Below are 20,840 nucleotides of genomic sequence, written 5' to 3' on the forward strand. Positions count from 1 at the left end.
TCCAGGGTATTTTGGAATTACCTGAGTGTCCATAGTAGCTAATAATTTTCCCTTTGTCAGCTCACCTGGGGGAGAGTAGCTGGCAGTCCAGTTTAGGATAAAATCATAGTTTGTTAGAATAATCTATGAATGCATAGTGTTTGCAGTGAAAATCATATGTAAGCATTAACTATCATTACCTAATCTTACAGAATTCAACTTATGTTTCAGAACTCTCTAATAAACTGCAAATTTATTTTCATATTTAAGAATGTGAAATAACATTGATCAAAATGTAATGCTAAGGTTATGATTACACACTCAAAGAATAAAGGAACATATCTGTATGAAACGATTAAAAAAACATTTTAAGAGAATATAACCCTTTATTTCATAACAAGTTACTGAGTTTATTTTGCATTTAGAATCATGAAAGTACAGAATACTTTCAAAATTTGAGCAACTCACAAAGTTCTCCCAAATTGACAAGGCAGAAGCAAACCACAGAAGCCATTATAATCACAAGGCATTAAACTTTATTGTATGGACCAACTACATACACTTAATAGATGCAAACAACTGATTACAGTGATTTATGAAGACCCAACCTATTTCCATTTAGGTGAACCATGTCATAAAAGTGTGTTGATTAGCCATTTCTGCTTAGCTGCACTGCAGTTAACACAGGCTCTTCTCACTTATTTACAGACACTAAGGTTCAAGGTACATTTCACTGTCCAATAATAAAAAAATAACATATTTATTTTGCAACAAATATTGTAGAAATTGTTTGAGAATCAGAAATCAACTTCCAGAATTTGTCTGGTTCTGTAGCCTCCTATTTCTATTCACAGTTCCCTTCCTTTCCTCTCTTTGTCCAAGTACATCCCCCCTCAGTTAGAAAGAATAAAAAGTTAGTTATTTGATAAGAAAGCCCTCTTTAGTAAGTAACATATTCATTCAAAAATAATAACCTGGACAGAACTACCTTATTATTTGTACTTTGGGATGTTATTCGTTTTCTTCACTTCTAATGTGGGGAAGGCAAAGATGCATAGAAAAAAATAAGCATTTGTTTGAAAATGTTCAAAGTAATAGCAGAAAAGTTTGTAATACACTCAGAATTTCTTCGTCATGTTCTAGTATCTGTGTATACATAAATATCTACTATCGATACAGGACCGTGTCCCCTGTCACACACTCCATGTCACTCAGTAAATGTTTTCTCTTCATCACAGTTTCATGTATGTCACCTGTACTTTCTTGTTCAGGGGCTCTCTCTTCTTCTTCTCTGTTGACCTTCTATCACCAGAGTACTGACCTTCATCTTCTCTCACCTCCTATATCATAATAGCTTCTTAACTGGCTTTTCTTACTCCAAACATCACACACTAAGAAGATGAAACTTCTGTAGCCTTAAAAATGGCTCTATTGTACTTAAGCATCTTCATGAACTCTTCAAAGTTATAGCCTTACCCAGCCTCCTGAAGTTCATATTCTTGCCTCTGTACCATAAGACTCAAACTATCTTTTTAGTATCATATTGGATCATCTCTATATGAATCTCAAACTTCAATTAAAATGAAATTTATAATTGAGCCCATGTTTCTGCTTCTTTATTCAAGGTTTTCACTTCACAGCAGAGTGCGATATCTGTTAGGCTCACCTGTTGACATGTGGAATCTCAGGCTCCCATCTCTGAACACATACCTTCCAAGAGACTTTCCCAGTGTTACCTCTCTCCCTTAAATTGTATAACGAGTCATCTGACTGTATTTTCCTTGAGAGTTCATCTTTGTGTATTCCCTATTGTATCCATGTATCTTATGCATAATAAGTGCATAATATATGAATTAAGTTATGTGACTTTTAAAATGCAAACACAAAAGAGGCAGGACTGACCTTGTATCTACTAGAGCAATGTGGTCAATAGTGTTAGGCAACTCCAGTTGAAAAGATTTTTTTGTTTGTCTGTTTCAGTGTCATTTAATTTGCTTTTATAGAGAAATGGCAAAGGTTTCTGTGACTTTAGAGTGGCCTGTCAGGGGCTTCCTTGCAGTGAAAAACAATGAGGTCCAACAGACGCATAATAGCAAACATGTCTGGGCCTCACATGGCGTAGCATTGAGGAATGAGAGGAACCTGATGATGTAAAGAGAAATATCTTGATCAGAAATTATTATCAAAATGTTTTGGGTGGGACAAGTGCTAAATCATTAAACTTCTAATAGATCACTTCAACTCCAGCACCATGATTGATGAAATAGTTGCAAATTTGGTATCTTGTTATAGGAAATTTTGCAAGTGAAAATAGTCATTGGTATAGAACTTTGGTAATTTTATATATGTGTATTTATTAGTAAACCTCCTCTTGTATAATCACAGTACATTATGCATCTTGTTACAACATATGACTTGGAATATAAGTTTATAATTATGGGTCCCTCAATATGAAAGTATTATCATCCATTTTTTTGTGATGATAAATCATTGGCAAGCATGCTGTCCTCAGCTTTGGCCTTGCTCTTAAGCAAAAACACAGCATATTTTATGACTATATGTGGACTTCAGAATATGGGAACACATTAAAGAAGAAAAAGAAAACCTGGTGATTGTCCACTTATTTACACAAATTTACTGTGCTTTAACCTAGTAATAATCAGTTTTTAAAATACCTGAAGATATCTGTCTTTAACTTAAAATCAATCTAATGAATTGTCTGATTCTTAAATTAAAGCTTCATAGTTAAATAAATTTATTGAGGAATTTTTCCCTTTCCCTAATAAATTCTCAGATAATCTTAAGGTTGTTTTTCAGAAACTATTTGGTATTTTAGAAATTAGTTTCAAATGAGCCTAAGTTTATCTATGCAATTGAAAATGAATAAAGTTTTATCATGCAACTGTAAGTCCAAGAGATCAAAGTTATACAAATCATAACATCCTTTCTCAGAACTTCTGTGTCTTGATCACTTAGTTAGAGAATGGTCTATATGAATTAACATTTTTCTAAATGATTCTACATCTTTCAGCAACAATTGTCCTTCACACATTCCCTGTGTACACTTGTTTAGATTAGTGTTAAAAACATTTAAAGCAACTAGGAAACACAAGTTCCAGAATCCAACAAATTAAGGCATAACTCACTGGAGAAAGAGAAGGGTTTTTAAAAATCAATTCTCAAGACAGCAACCTTTGTTAAAGAAGAGAAGACCAGTGATTCTCCTGCATTCCCTTAGAAAATAAGATTTACCTTATTTCTTATAAAAAGAGTCAGACTGCACTTTTGCCTTTTTATTCTAATTTTTAGAAATAATATTTATATATTCTATTTCTTATCTACGTATTTAAACAAAACTGCTCAAAATACCACTGACTTTGAGGCAAAGCTGTTGCTTTGATGGTATATACAATGAATGTATATAGAAAAACATCTTTTATTTTTTATCACTTTTATTTCCACTTGTAAATATTGCCAACATTTAAAGCCAGGTCAATGGAACACCAGTGAGAAAATAAAAAATATTTACACTAAGCCCTTTTAAGTACTTTTCAAATGTAGTCATGCTTAGACAGACTTGAAAGCATCCCAGAATTAGCTTTGTCCCCATGATAATCAGCTGCTGATAGCTTAAAATTGCATTCCCTTTGAAATGTGTTATGGAAATAGATATAATACATTTTAGTGAAGTGTTTTATTCTTCATGGGTGCTTCATTTTTCATTTATCCAAAAATTAATGTTCACATTAAGAATGTCTATTAATACTCAATATTATAAAATGAGTGCATGAATGATTTGCAAATGAATATATTACATGGCCAAAGTTTACTTTGGCTCTCCATTCAAAGAAAGCAGTGTCGGTGGATATTAGGGCATTATTGTTCAATGTATGCTTAATTTTTTCAGAGGCTCATAAGCATAGTAAAAAATTCAGACATAGGTGGGGAGCACACAAAGAAATACACTTAGATTTTTAAAAAACTATGTTCCATAAATATACATACAAGCATGCCAGACCCTCACTCACGTATTCACTACCCGTGTGAACAGATTATTGTATTAAAACTAGAGTGTTAAATGCACAGGCAATAGCTTCATCTGCGTAACATAAAATAGGCCTTTATCAAAAAACATCATCCTGATAGTTGTTCTTGGCAATGGAAACAATTTTACATTTTATCTCCAATATCACTCTGGAGATTTTCTAGAAAATTAGGTGACAATGAATGAATATGGGTTTCTTAGAAACAATTGATATACCAAAGTGGTTACAAGAATATAATGATTTAAGCCTAAATTTAACTCCCTCTTAACAAAAGATACATCTTGGAAACTATTCAACAACAGGCTTTACATTGCAGTGAAGCTGGCACTGCTCCTGTCTTTAACAATGTGGAGAGTCCCCACACTCATGTCCATCCAAGGTGGATGTACGTCATCGTTAGTGTGACTTCAGGACCTGCCAGCACTTCCTAGAGAACAGAACATCACAACGATTTATGATGAAGTCGTAAAACTGATAGGGTCCAAACTTAGGAGATAGAAAAGGCAACATATGGCAAATGCCTAAAACTGTCTCTAGAACATTTCTAGTCTGAACAATGTTGATAGTTCATATTTAACTACCATACTCTCAGTATGAACTGTCACTCCGTTTCCTAGGAAATAATTTCTTTAACCATGAAGCACTACTGTTCCTCAGTGTTTTCGTTAATGTAAGGAATGAAACACTTTCGTAGAACATCCAAGAAAATTCAATTCTCTATTCATTTAACATCAGTATTGGCAGAGCTAAATATTTCAGGGTTAACTTCTTCATATGACATAAATGCAGTGAAACAGAGAATAAAGTGGCTAAATGGAACATTCTTATTATTCTTTAAACTTGTATTTTAAAAAGATGGCATTAGTGGTTTCCATCCTAGTTCATAAATTATCAAAAAACTATATAATCTCATTAACCCATGTCACCCCAATAAATGTAACTTTTAGAAAACTAAATGTAGTCAGTTCTATTTAATATTGTGTCAGGAAACAGACTTGATTAAAATACAGATCAAATTGGCCTCTTAATAATGTAAAAATTGGTGTTATCTTCTTTAATTAATAAGGAATTTAAAATTACTAATTTCTGGGAATAAAAGATCTTCAAAATGAATCCCAGGAAATCATGGCTTTAGGCTTTTAACTACCTGTATTCTAAACAAGGCATGTAAATAAAAAGCAAGAAAAATCCAATTATCAATATTTCCTAGGTAAAAATTTCTATATAAGTATTAGGCATTGGATTAGGGGTATCTATCTATCTATCGATCTATATATAGAGAGAGAAATTATATTTAAATAAAATATGTATTAAAATTACTCCACCTTTAAAATACAAGTCAAGAAATTTATTTCAAAGTCCTAATGTGATATAAGTAAAATAAATAAAATTCAAGTAGAAATATATAATGATAGTTACTAATTGGATGAATTTTACAAGTAATCTCATAAATTTAAGTTAATATGCAAACTTCTACTTTACTTTCCCATGAAAGCCTTAAAATGCTTATATTATTCACATTTTAGTCATTGGTTTCTGTGAATTTTAAATTTAAACTTCACATTACTGAAGTACAGTAGATTATATCAGATTTAGTCAAACTTCTTGTGATTTTTCTTAGTAAGTAGAACTTATAAGTAGAGATACCCAACCCAATAAACCAGATTGAACAGAGCAAAAGCGGTTGGGAAGAATATTCGTGAATAGGAATCAATTTTGGCAATGCGTATGTGGATCCTCCCTTCCCTCCATGACCCTGTTTTGCAGTCCTCAAAGCAGCAGAAGAAGCTGGCACAGTCTTTGCCCTCCAAACACTGATACCCGTAGTCATCTTCTCCTTGTGGAAGAGAGATGCTGTTCATTGGGATCAGAGTGGACCCAGGGTGGAGTCCAGGGGATATCTGAGTGAAACGATAAATGAGAAAGATAAAACAGCATCAGAACAAAAAAAGATCAGCCTGTTGCCACAAGACTAGCTCTAAAATAATCAGTAAGAACAATTTTAGTTTCCCCAAATCAAAGTGTATTCAAACCTAATGTGATTTTACTTTATAATTTATTATATATTAACAATATTATTTTACATTTCAAAGATCATGCAGAAAAAAACACCCTTCAAAAATGAAATATATGCTATATTTTAGAATATGACCCATCAAAATATTAACCACAACTCTAATTCTAAAACAGAATGAAATGTATATTTCTATGATATTTACCATAAATGTTTGTTTATTACATCACATTATATAAATTTTTCTAATTTAACTAATAATGACAAAAATAGCAAAGATGACATTGACAATGTAAACAAGTCTTGAAAAGCTGAGAATGAATTTAAAAAATGGTATCATGGAAGTTGTCATGGATAAGATCAAAGCACCGCATTTGGGAGAAAGATCAGGCATGAGTTAAAAACTCAGGTTTCAGAACAATTAGAGTTCAAAATCTGTCTCATTCTTCCAGTGTAGCCACCCTCAAAGCTAAAGTGATATTAGCACCTAATTTTTGAGATGGCTGTGATGAGCACATTTCATAACATATAAAATGATCAGTGCTTCATCTTGCCCAGTAAAATAGCTACTGTTATTATTAAGATTATTTGGGACACATATCAATTTAACTTTTTGTGATCACAGGTTCTTAATAATACTAATATTCTTTAATATAGGAAGGAGGTAGGGGAGAGTAAAGGTTAAAGGGAGCTAAATCCATGGCGACAGATGATAATTGGACTTCAAGTGGTGGATACAGAATGCAATACACAAATCATGTTTCATAGAAATCTATAGCTGAAACTAATATAATCTTATTAACTGATGTTATATCAATAAATTTAATTATTCAATTAGATACATATGCATCCAGAAGGTATCCAGCCATGTAATTTGAAAAAGAGAGACCTTGATTGAAGAAGATACAAAATGCAAGAAACCTTGTACATAGGACAATGATGCCTCAGACCCCTTCAAAGTTGGCACCTTGGGGCCTCACACAGTTCTTCCATCGCCATCAGCTGTCCCCTTGTATTTCCCTTAATCTCATTGATAGTCTGAAATCTCTTTCCTTTCAGAAGTGATCTTAGTTTAGGGAAAAATCACAAGTTGCAGGGTGCCAAATCTGGGCTGTATCAGGGTGATTTGGTGTTTTGCCAAAGAACTCTGCACAAGACATGATGCATGAGTGGGTATATTGTTATGATGAAGCTGCCAATCATCAGTTACCCATAGCTGTGGTCTTCTGAATCATTCAAATAGTTTACATGGAGGAATATTTAAGATTAACACAAAATTTGATGCAGATTCATTGTTAGTTCATTATTCGATTCAGTCATTTTTAATGCAACAGGCACACAGTACATGTGCTCACTCAATGGTGTCTATCACCCCCACTAACTAGTACAGGAAAGTCATCATTGTTCATGGATTTGCATTCCAGTCTGCTCTCCTTGGTTGCCAGGTTACATCAATGCCTTGCAAACCATTCTCATTATAGTCACAATGGCTGGACTTTTTTCTAGACTATATATATATATATGTATATATGTATACACACACATATATAGTCTCTATGTGCATATATAATGTATACATATATAAATATGCATTTATTTATACATACAATATATTCATATACAAATAGCATGCATATAATATATACATATATAAATAACACAAATGTGTGTGCACGTGTGTATACACACACGTGTGTGTCAATGTGTGTACACACACACACATGCATGCATGCATTTAATTAAGCAATTTCAGAATTCTATGGAGCATTAAAGCAATCGCTTTGGAGTCAGAACAGTTTGAGCAGAAATTCTAGTTCTGCACAATAGAGCTGTATGACCTTGAACAGGAAATGTGACTGGTCTGCCCCATGCTGTAGAAGTCACAATAACAATACGCAGATCTATTGGGTACTTAAATGAGACAATGTGCATAAAGCACTGAGCAAAATATTTGAAACATAAGAAGTATTCATCTGCCAACAGCTAATACTTATTGCTGTTGTCATTGCTCATTTTGATTCCTAAAGAGGATATATCAAAAGTGGCTATAAGCTATGTGTTAAAACAAGTAACAACAAAAAAAATAAAAACCCAGACATCATCAAAAATGTTATCAGAAAAATAATTAATGAGCCCTTGAATAAAATGGCTGGTACAATATGCATGAAGATGGCAGTTTATTAACTCTTATTCTTCAGTACTTCTGCATATTTCATGGATATCTTAGGATGTGACTTTACAGCTTATTGTAATTATTGGTTATATTATCTAAACAGCAAACACAATGCTAACATTATAAAAATTGTTTTAACCTGATCTAAATTCTTTCTAATAACCATGTTTATTATTTTTTAAATCTTAAATTTAAAATAAATCTATCACAAAGCCATGAGAATTAATTATGATATGGATAATTAAAAATTAAAAATCAGGGATTCTTAATATTTAGATATATTTAACTCTATTTTATTTCAAAAGAGAAACATAGAATCCAAAACACAAAATACTAAAAATGTGATATATGCAGAAAGAAGCAATCACATTTTGTGATATTTTATAAAGTAAATGCATCACACATGTCATAATATCCTTATTAGAAAGAAAATGTGCAGCCCAAAGATAAGGAGAAATGCCCTAAACCTAAATAAATTCATGACTCTACTCACTTAGATGTGTTATGAAAAGCAGAAGCAGTAGATTACTAAATGTTAATGACAGATCTCTTCAGGTTGACACTAGGAGATACTTGACCAGACTCCTAAATTTTACTGGAACACTAAAATTATGTGCAAAAGTGAGACAAATTGGTTTTCATTTCATCACTTGATACTCCACTAGCATAGTTCGAATGCTAGTCAGAGTGCAAGTGATTAAAATGCGAGTTTGGCATTTGGCAATGGTAAAGCTATACAGTGTACAACACATTCCACATATCACTCAGAACTGCCAGGGTGGAAATACAGCGTGTCTCTCAGGAGATACCAGTTGTGCATAGTGGGATGATGAAACACTAAAGGGCACGGAAATGGAGAAAGACTGCGAGCGGGTCATTTAAAAAATCAGGCTCATCTTCAGTGGTCAAAACTGGGTAGAGTGCCAATGGCCACCGACCACTCTCCCCTCTCCTGGTGCCCCTCCCCAAATACCAGAAATTCAGAAATTATTCTGTAGTGAGTGATGAATGTGAAAAATATATATATGCTTTAAAAGTGCTGAGAAAAATAGTCAAAGAGCTGACGTAGTATCAATAAAAGAAAATATTTTGACTGACAAGATTTACCCAGAAACCACCAGAAGATTAATCCAAGAGTATAAATATACTAAACCTTATTTATCTGAACTGAAACTATATTACCCACCTTGTGACTTTTCAAGTGAAGATCTTTTGCACCCACCCCCCGCAAATAACAAGCATTGAAAAACTAAATCAGTTTATGTGATATACAAAAAATTGAATAGGATTTTCTTTTTCTTCAAGTGATAAAGTTTTTAAAATATACTATTTTTGAATACTTCAAAAAACCACTAAGAATATAACTAAATTTAATATTTTTTAAAATTGATTATATTCTCATAATTATATATGCATATATATCTGGTTTTATATTAAATTCTAAATTACACTTATTTATAATATATTTAACTATAGAAGGCATATTTTAGGTATTGACATATTAATATCAATTAATATTAAGTAGTAAATAAAACATTTATGTACAATTATATTTATATGTGTATTTATAAAATATGATTATTATCATCACTGATGATATGCTATTAAATATTAGTAATATTATAGAAAACATTATTAGGTCATGTTACTGATAGTAGGCAATACTAATATTACTATTATTAAATTTCCCATTTCAAAAGTTGCACATGAAAATGCCAGTCTAAGCATAGGTTTTCTCCACTCCACTTTTGCAAAGTCAGTCAGAAATTCAAAGATTAGAAAGCACACATCATTGTTAAAAACACATAAAGGTGAGTCTTCATAATGATGAGCTGCCCATCAGCATGTCAGAATTTCAGGTGAGTTTTTGAAAGACAAAGAACAGATGGAAGTAGGCCAATGCGTAAAAGAGACCACAGGAAACACTTCAGAGGAGCCTCAGCAAGTAGGAACACGAGTGTGGGAGTCATTCTTCCCATCAAAGCTTCCCACTCTAAGGTAGGAATGGATGGAAATGATAAACAGGAGGGGAAACAGGACGTTAAATGTTTAAATGTCCATCTCCAGAGCAGCTGCACCTGTTTGAACTACTGCTCACCTACTGTACATGCAAACAAGTAGTGGTGCTGACACTTTGGTGTTTGCTTCTGTAACATCTGAAAATAATAAATAAATAATTTCATGCTACTTTAGCAAGGATTAGGGCTCCTGAATTTGGTACAATAATGTCCTAGTAATACCCTCATCATTCTGGAGGGTGCATGTGTGTATGTTTGGAAGCAATCAGATGCCTTGTTTCCCACAGACACACATGAAAGTGAAACCTGGCAGCTGCAAACTTAACAGTTATGTTCCAAACTCACAAGGTCTAGTGGAGAGAAACTGCTAAGAAATTTCAAGGTAAAGCAATGATATCAATGAAAAAGAAGAATGATGAACCACTAGACTGACTAATTCTAATAGTTCAGGAAACATAAGAGAAATTTATAATTAGATTACTCACAAAGACTTGAAGACATATTTTGTCCATTTAAGTCAAAAAGGAGGGCAAAGAAAATGAAAGCTCTCAAAAATTCAAGTTACTGTAATTAAAAAATCTCGAGCTCTATAGAACACAATCTTGAGGAAGTTGGCCACAATATGCACAAAAATAAAGTACCTCAATAAAAAATATGATAAAAAGAAAATCTGGAATACATAATTAACCTAAAATTCATCTAAAATAGTTTTAGAGGGGCAAATATAAATGAGTTGCAATAAAGAATCAAAAAATTCCCAGCTATAAAAAATAAGAATATTAAGCAACAAAGAAATGAATGAGGTCAATTAATTTTTACACTGTTGAGAAACAGACGATAATGAAAATTTCAAGTAAGAAAATAAAAGACTATATATATGAAAAAATAATAATTATATTGACATTAGAATTAATGATAATAAATTTTATTAATGACTTAAAGAGAGGTGAAAGGCAGAAGGGAGAAAAGAGAAACAATTATTTGTTGATCTACTTATTTATGCATTTATTAATTGATTTTTGTATGTGCCCTGACCAGGGATCTAACTTACAATCTAAGCACATCCGAAGGACTCTCTAATAAACTGAGCTCCTGGTTCAGGGCAGAATTAGTCATGATGATGAATTAACAAGTAGAGATTTAAGTGTGTTATTTAAAAATTTTAAATTAACCAATATAATAATTATGAGTGGTAAGGTAAAACACTGAAGGAGAGAATAGGAAAAAGACATGAGAAATTTATAGTTTTCTGTCCTTTATACAAAAGTTATAACTGCTTTGAAATACGCTACTGTGCGAATTAGAAATATAATGAAAATAATCAGAGGAAACTAAGTAAAGAAATGTTTAAAATGTGGTTACTTCTGAGAGTTGGGAACAGGGGTACAGGGCAGAGAATTTTATTCTTAATTTGCACAGTTTACATTGTTTAATTTGTTCATGAGTTTGAACCATGCACATGTATTACTTTTAATATTAGATCTTTTTAAAGGTGATTTTTACCCCTGATTATTATTCTTCTGTAATAATCTATGGTGGTTTCAGTAAGAAGAGAAATAGAAAGGAGTGTTACTTGGAAATCAAGATAGAAAAGAGCTATTAGAGGTGTATGGGCACCTGCAGAGCTTTATATGACATTATCAAAACTGATATTAAATGTTACCTTATATGTTGGAAACATCTCACTTCCACTGACCCTTTACAATTATTTAAATAACCTTCTTGCTGTATTTCACATATCACCAATATGAAATGACCCGTCCTGTGAGCTTTGCCAAATACGATTCAGGAAAGAAGGTTCATAGTTTGTGAAACTCTGTATTTATATAGTTTTTCATTATTCCAAAACTCTGGATGAGAGAAGAATGTTTATTCATATAGATATGCACTGACCAAAACTAAGTTTTTTTTTCCCCTGTGGGGCAGGAATTGTGGGTAAAAACACACACAAAACAAAACAACTGTCCCGCATTTATCTCCACTCTAATAACCTAGGTCCAGCTCTCCATAATATATTATATCTTGAACTATTGTGGCCTCCAGATTTATCTCCCTGCCTCTTTTTCCATTTAAGTGTATGTTCTATGCTAATTCTAATTATTTTTCAGAAACACAGATAAAAATATGCTATTTTACTTAAAAAACATTCATGGCTTACCAAAGCTGATAGGAAAAAATCCAGTTTTCTTATTATGGTCCAGGAGACTTCCCACAACTTGGCATAAACCACTTTTCTACCATCAGCCCGGCTCATTTTCTTCCCTGAGATTCCTATTTGCTAGACCAGCACTGACCAACACAACCGCCGCTCATAGTAGGAATGTTCTCTACCTGCATTGTCCAAAATGGTAGCCTCTACTCACCTGAAGTGTGACAAATACTGTTAAGCTATTGAATTTTAAATTTCGATTAATTTGGATTCATTTAAATCAACCTAGCAATATATGGCTGATGGCTATTCTCTTGGGCAACACAACTGGGGGCATATATCAGTCTACCTTTTATTTTCATATGTGAGGCTCAACTTGGTTTGCATGGTTCCCTTTGTCCTAAATGTCCTTTCTAATTTGCTTCCCTGTAAACCACAACTTACTCTTCAAAGAACTACTTCAACAATATCATACTTTCTTTGTAATCTTCTCTGTCAAATTTCCATTGGGAGAATGCTTACAACTTTTTAAGGGAATTATCACTCCACTCCACTGTGGCTCTTCTCAGCACCGCGCACTTGTTTGGTCAGTGTGTCACTGTGTTGGAGCATGAACTCGAGATATTCCAATGAGAACATCTTCTTTAAAAGTATCTTTTATTTATATACAGCATAGAAAATATTTTGCTCCTGAAAAAGTATTTGAAATTAGTCATCTAATGGCTAATTCCCTTGTAGTTTCTGTGTTTACTTTGTATTTTTACATTGGACTGTTACTTGTATTGCACTTTATTATCTTGCATTTACATGCCTAATGTATTTTGCTATAACTAGATTTAAAGATCCCTAAAACAGAGAAGACATTCTATTGTTTTTCTCTCCTAATTGTCTTGTTCCTTGTTGGTGAAATAAATCTCTATCATTTTACATTTTAATCAAATTGAGAGATTACTAGTAAATTTTATCCTTAAATGTGAATATCAGGAGACTGGTGTGGGTAATACAGTTTCTTGAGGTTTCTAATTATCTATAGGCTGAATATTCTAGTTTCACATGAACTGCTCTTCGGTTGATAAATTTACTACTATTGCACTTCTGTGGCCTTCAGTTGTTTCAAAAATGTTTTTAATTACAAGTCCAACATAGTTAACTTTTTAGTTTTTTAATAGATATTGACATAGACATACCCAAATCATATTCTTAAGGAGCAGAAATAAAAACAAAAAATAATAGCAAGCGGACATCTCTATACTTTATAAAAGTGCACTCATATTGATTTACCTGATTAGCAACAATATATGAATGAACAGGGTAGGAAGTCAGATTAGATTACTATCCCAGTTTTTCACTCAAAGTGTCATTTATTATCGAAAGAGTTCATGAATTACATAACTGAATGGAAATAAAAGGTTATAGAACTTTAATTTGGGGGAATGGTTTTAAAGAAAATAGTTTTTTATTCAGTAATATGTTAAGTTTAACTTTTGAATTTGAAATTTAGCACTTTGAACTTTCATTTTATTTTCATTCCTTATTTTTTCACCTTTAGTATTTTGTTTCCTGGGCTTATGCTAAATTTTAAATGCTTGACATTAAGATTTTTTCTTAAATAGCTATTCTAATACAATGCCTAGAACATGTGTCCTTAATAAATACTTGGTAAATGAATGATTAAATAAACATCATAATTTTAAAGTTCACACTCCACTTTTTAGCTTTTTGAGAAAATGTCACATGCAGCGTGACTGAGAATGAGTGATCTGGAGTCAAAGTGATTTAGCTGCAGCCGCTCACGGGTTGAGTATCCTTAGATGTTATAATATTAGTACCTACATTTTATATTCTTAGAATGAAATTGCAGAATCCATGTGCAGTTGTACACTGCCTGGCTTTCGTTCACAATTTCCATAAGTAAAATTTCCAAGGTAGTAACTGAACATAGCTGTGAAGGAGGAAATAATGAAGTGGAAAATCCAGAGATACGCTTGGCTTAGATTAAAGGAAAATGCATTTCTCTTTGCCTAAGATTAGTAAGTCAATATTAAAGTTGACGCCATTGCCCTTTGGTGGTTTGTCCTTTCAGGGGTTATAATATGTCCTATGCATAAGTTAAAACAATGTGAACTTGAGAAACTCCCAGGTTAATTCTACAAGGTGAAGTTCTCAATGACAGTTCTCAGTGTCCGTAGTGTGCTCTGCTTTCTTGGGATACTGTAGGAATCTGAAAGCAAATTCACAAAGATTTGTTTTTTGGAGTATAATATGAGAAGCAGAATATAATTTATAAGTATGGCAAATTTTATAACAAAACTAATGAAAACAGAGGAGGGAAAGAAGCTTTGAACTCTAGAATTTACAAGGTTAGGAGATAATATGGGAAACTTTATGCCTCATTATATAATCTCTATAGTAGTCTCACAAGCTTGCCTCCTTTGCACAGCTATTTTATACAGTTTTCATTTATTTGGGTACTTTGGAACAAATCCACTTTGAAAACATTTTCTGGAGTCAGCATGAAATACTTTTTTAAGTTAATGTTGGAAAACTGGATGTTTATTTTCTGAGTTCTCTGAGGAAAGGTAATATAGAAGAAGGATTGCAAACTTGAGCCCTGGCACTAAAGAAGATCCGGCCCTCGGTCCTTTACTTCCTCAGGCTGTCCTTGTGCAAATCACTGAACTTGTACTCATATGAGCACGGACAAAACCACACATGCAAAATACTTAGAGGCGCGCCTGGTATTATCACCGTTAGATATTACTTTAAGGTTGTGTAATTACCATTATAACAAGAAATGATAGTCAGTGATCCAACCCTTGAATATCTTAGAATCAGCTCTAATATATCAACTTGATGTGATGTAAGACTGATACATGATTGGGAAGAGGAAGAAAAAGAGTATAAATATACAGATACCAGGAGAGAACTGTGTAGCTCTGACTTTCAAACACAGCTGAATACTAACATTAAGGAGGAATCTTTGTCTCTAAAAAATAAATTAATGCATGGACCACCAGTTGATCAAATTCCAGTTACACAAACATAGAATATCTTTATAGAATGATCTTAAATAATGTTTTAGTTACAAGAACCCATGACTTGGGGAAAATTCACAGCATCCAAAACCAGTCTTTACAAAGGCAATCCAAGAAACTTTTCTAAGGTGAAATATAAATACACTTTCCTTGGCAGGCAATGTTAGGTATTCCAGTTTTATTTTCATTTTATTTATTTTTTGTCAGGGCACCTCAAGCACCCATGTTAGTGGAAGTAAGTATAACACAAGTATTCAAAACAGTATCTCGAATAGAAAAATTGCTATTTATAAGATAGAGAGTTTTCACATACCGAGGCTTTGCTTTTTATCTTTCTGTCTCTAGCTGTCTTTACTTTCTTGTTGCTGGTAAAATAATGCAAGGTGCCGTATTCCATCAAGGCTGCGAAGACAAAAATGAAACACACAGAAACGAAGAGGTCCATGGCAGTCACATAGGAAACCTTAGGTAGCGACTTCCTGGCTATTGTACTCAGAGTAGTCATTGTCAGAACTGTAGTGATGCCTGGGGAGGGAGGGAAACAACAGAAGATGAGAAATAACCTAAGGGACCATTTTTATTCCTTCATCGGATTTGCAATATCATAAGCAGAAATAAACAAAGGACATAAAAGGGTATGATTACTGTAATTCACAGAAAAAAATGCTGGTAACCATAGCTACATTATGCTCAGTGTGTTCTCTGTGCCTTTGTGTTTTGATCAGCCAAACTCTGAGGACTGCAAGGAACGGAGTGCCTGGCCCCATCCCTCCTCTCCTCTGTAGTGGTAGACTATTCATTGTTTAGCTGTCACGAGGCTGCATGCCAACCTACCTTTGTTCCACCCTGCACAAAGGTATTTATTTTATTTATTTGTTCTTAAAAGGGACCCTTAGAATACTGCCTTTAAGTCTTTCTTCCTTTATAATATTAGCATCATAAAGCTATAATTTCTCTTTTAAGCAATGCTTTATCTATATCTTCCAAACATTCATATATTAAATACCTATTAAAATTTAGTTTGAAATATTTTCTAATTTCTCTTTTGACCCAAGGGTTATCTAAAAGGTCATGTTTCAATTTCTAAATACATGAAGACATTATAATCTTTATTATTTTAGTAACTTGTAATTTACTTTTATTTTTGTTGGAAAATATGCCCTGGGAAATTTTAGTGTTTTGAATTTTATTGAGATATTAATCAGATTCACTGATATTTCTTTCATGGCTTTCCCTGCTCAAACTTCAGTAATAATTCCCTATCACATTTGGAATAAAACCCCAAGTCCTCAAAAAGACCTACTCAACTTACATAATTTAAGTACTGCTCATCTCTCCAATCTCGTTTTCTACCACCTGTCAGTCAACTCTAGCCCCAGTTCTCTTCCTGCACTTGAAGCACAGCCCGATAAGGAAGATCCCACTTCAGAACCTTGTGGTTCTCCTGCTCCAGTAGTCTTTCTACCAGATACCCACCAGGCCAGCTCCCACACTTCTCTGTGTCTGCTGCCTCCTCAGGGACGTCTGGCCTGACTCCAGGAGATCAAATAGCAAACATTATGGCTACCAACACTCCTGCCATTCTGTAGCCATTTTTTGTTTTCTCTCTATACCTTTATGACTCATCAACATTTTATTCTGCTTTTTGTATCTGTTCATCACTTACGTTGCACCATTAAAATATTGCCGTAAACATGAAGGTTTTATAAATATTGTTCACTGTTCATACTAAAGCACCTAGAACATTGTTCCTCTCATAAAAAGCATGTGATAAAACTTTATTAAAATGCAGTTTTAATTAAATGAGTTCAAGGAATTTTATACATATGTATATATACTTAAAAAAAACTTCATATCTCAACTACATAGGACCCACAATTACAAGATATATTCTTCAAGTAGAATCTATCACTTATCTTTACAATTGATTTCCTAATACTAAAAAATAAATTCATGCAAAATCTAAATCTACAATTGGCTATTCTTTTTTATAAACACTATGGCATATGATTTTTGCCTTCATACAAACTTATTGGAAGAAATTGTTCACTCAAATTCTTTTTGGAAAAAATACTAGAATAACATTTAAAGACAAATATATAATACTAAAGTCATATTCAAAGTAGCATATAAATAACACAAAAAGTAATTTGAAATAATAGTTGTTTAAATAGGAAGCAAGACTCAGGTATGAGTGCATCTTATCCACCAGCTATGTCTATACTTTTGTTTAGACTCCCAGAGGAGCTGTATTTCAAGTACATAGCGAGGTGCCTCAGGTTTTATCTTGCCACTTTTATGTGATTTGCATTTCAGTTTTCAGTAATGTGATTCACTTCCTGCATTATTCTTGGTAATGAATCAATTGATCAATGAGTTGTCTTTGTATGTCAATACATGAATGTAAGTTATCATTTTTAAAACAAACATATAGTAATTAGAAACATTTTTATTATATGATGTGGATTATTGAAATAGATTATTAAAGAAAGAGAACCAAAGTCTACTTTATCAACTATGAATTACACATTACCTTCTAAATCAGTGTTATTCTACAAGAAACTCTCAAAATATTCACAGACTAAGTATACATTTTATAGATTACAGAAGACTAGAAGCTCCTTGTTCCTTTAGAACAGTTGATTGATTATTCATTAGCACTATTGTGAGAGCAAGGCACTTCAAAACCTTCTAACTACACACCAGTCAACAACTGTGGGCTATTAGGGGTTTAGCTAAAAAGAAAAATAAGTTTTGATGAAAAGTGATTGAAAATGTTGAAATTCAGCAATTATATATGATTGTCATGTGTCAGTTTTTACTGTGTTTATGCTTTCCTTGACCTTTATTAGTGGAAAAAATAAAAACTTTTCTAAAATGTCATGTTCTTTGCAATCTTTTTCCTTCTTGTTTTTTATATATTATTTCAACACCATATTGCAATAGAGTGCCTGTTAATTTTGCTTGAATTTTTAGTGTAAAGAAATATTTTAATATATTAAACTTTAAACTTCTATCACATTAAAAAAATTGTAAGTCCCATGATCCTGTAGCATGATATTATATGTCATACCCAGTGAGGTTCTTGCAGGCACTGCATCTTTATTGATCCAAAAAGACACCCAGGAAAGAACAACCGTCAGAATACATGGAATGTAGGTCTGAATAGTGAAATATCCCATTCGTCTGCTCAGGTCAAAGAAAATTGTCATGATAACATAATCCCCTGAAAGAAAAAAAAAAGGTTTATTTTGGCTTTAAAAATATGTAAAAGTATAAAACATTTCCAATTCCAACCCATAGATTTAAATGCAAATGCTATATCACTACTTTGTGTTTCCTTCTTACCAGAGATTGTGTGGCAAATTTCAGTTGAGTTCCGCAAACCTACAAATGCAAACTGATATAATCTCCAATATTTAGGATCAGCTACTTCTACAGAAGGCTTTTTCCACTTATACTCAATTTCATTTTTAGGGTATCCATCTAGATAATAAATCAAAATAAAATATATAGATTAGCAAGAACAAAATCTGTTACTCTTGTAATATCAACACTATCCAAATACAATTTTTTAATTCTTCTTCATATTTGTATTATAGTATATATCAAAAGTAGAAAACATTGCATAAAATTTCTGTGTACATTTTAAAGAATAATCATATAATCAAGAAATAGAACCTTGCTAGCATCCTAGAACTCTCATGCGTACTTCATTATAATATTTCCTCTCCCAACTAGAAGAAACCACTAATCTGATTTCTGTGATAATTCTTCACTTGACTTTTGTAATAGATATTTTTGATATGCATTTGTTAAAAATGCAACTTAATTTAGTTTCATTGAACTCTCCTTGATGGATGTTCTAATGAATACATTATTTTATCTGAATTTTAATATATTTATGCAGTGAATTTTTATACATTAATTTGAGTCATGCAACTGTACTATATTTGTTTATTGTTTCTAATAGTTCTTTTGGTGGATTCTCTAGGGTTTTCTATGTATAGAATCATGTCATGTGCAAAAAGTGACACTTTTAATTCTTCATTCCCAATTTGGATGCTTTTTATTGCTTTCTCTTGACTGATTGCTCTGGCTAAAGCTTCCAGATCCATGTTCAAGAAGAGTAGTAAAGTGGACATCCTTGTCTTGTTTCTGATTTTAAAGCAAAAGATTTCAGTTTTTCACCATTAGGTATAATATTAGCTGAGGGTTTGTCATATACGGCTTTCTTATGCTGAGATAACTTTTTCTATACCCATTTTATTGACTGTTTTATTTATTTGATAAGATTATCTTTATCCTTTGTGTTATTAATATAGTACATTACATTGATTGACTTGCCTATGTTGACCCATCCTTGTGCCCCTGGGGTGAACTCCACTTGATTGCGATGAATTATTTATTTAATATATTGTATTCAATTTGCTAGGATTTTTGCATTTATATTCAGCAAAGGTATTGGACTGTAGTTTTTGGGGGAGTTGTGTTATCCTTGCCAGGTTTTGCTATCAGGGTAAATGTTGGCCTCATAAAATGTGTTAGAAAGAATTGCCTCTTACTTAATTTTTAGAAGCGTTTGAGGATAGTTATAAAATCTTTTTTAAATGTTTGGTAGAATTCATTAGTGAAGCAATCTGGTTGGACATTTCCTGTGCTAAAGGTTTTTGATGGTTGTTTCAATTTCCTCACTGTTGTTTGCTGTATTTAGATTTTCCTATTCTTCATGATTCAGTCTAGGAAAGTGATGTATTTTTAGAAACTTATTCAGTTTTCTAGATTATTGAATTTGGTGGCATATAGTTTTTTCATATTATCCTAGTATGATCCTTTGTATTATATCTGTGATGTCTGTCTCAACTTCTTCTCTTTCATTTCTGATTTTATGTTGAGTCTGTTTTTTCCTCACTGAGTCTAGCCAGGGATTAATCTTTTCAAAGAACCAACTCTTTTTTTGTATTAAAATTTTGTACAATCTTTCTGGTCTCTATTCTATTCAAATATGCTCCAATTTTTATTATTTTCTTTCTTCTGTTGACTTCAGGCTGGTTTTGATCTTCTTTCTCTACTTTTTAAGAAGTAATGTTAGGTTGTTTACTTGAGATTTTTCTTGTATCTTGAGAAAGGCCCACAGTGATATAACCAACCTTCTCATCATAGCTTTTGCTGCGTCCCTGAAGCTTTGAGATGTTATATTGCCATTCTCATTTGTCTCTGTATATCTTTTAATTGGATTTATTAGAACCTAATAAACAAAATAAACTAACATAATATAAACAGACTCACAGATAGAGAATGAACTGATAGCAGTTAGAGGGTGGGGGATTGACTCTGTATGTCTTTGGATCTCATGTTTTATTCTTTCTTTGTCCCAGTCATTTTTTACTAGTGTGCTATTTAATCTCCAAATATTTGTGGGTTTC

General features: G+C 32.6%; 1 protein-coding gene across 2 annotated transcripts in view; it reads right to left on the bottom strand.

The window, feature by feature from the left end:
* Positions 1 to 508: 508 nt before the first annotated feature.
* Positions 509 to 20,840, bottom strand: part of GABRG1 (gamma-aminobutyric acid type A receptor subunit gamma1) — a 57,872-nt gene continuing 37,540 nt past the window's right edge. Inside the window, exons 6-9 of one of the 2 annotated variants that reach the window (XM_045834702.1) lie at positions 18,763 to 18,900; positions 18,488 to 18,640; positions 15,728 to 15,939; positions 509 to 5,926 (exon numbers count right to left, since the gene is read on the bottom strand). In XM_045834702.1, coding sequence (XP_045690658.1) covers positions 5,657 to 5,926; positions 15,728 to 15,939; positions 18,488 to 18,640; positions 18,763 to 18,900 — 773 coding nt within the window. In that variant the 3' untranslated portion in view covers positions 509 to 5,656. Of the gene's footprint in view, positions 5,927 to 14,529; positions 14,601 to 15,727; positions 15,940 to 18,487; positions 18,641 to 18,762; positions 18,901 to 20,840 lie in introns of those variants that run through there. The other variant, XM_045834703.1, reaches the window with a different exon arrangement.

Source organism: Phyllostomus hastatus, unplaced genomic scaffold (assembly GCF_019186645.2).
Source record: "Phyllostomus hastatus isolate PE091 unplaced genomic scaffold, TTU_PhHast_1.1 phas_contig_196, whole genome shotgun sequence".
Taxonomy (NCBI): Eukaryota; Metazoa; Chordata; class Mammalia; order Chiroptera; family Phyllostomidae; genus Phyllostomus; species Phyllostomus hastatus.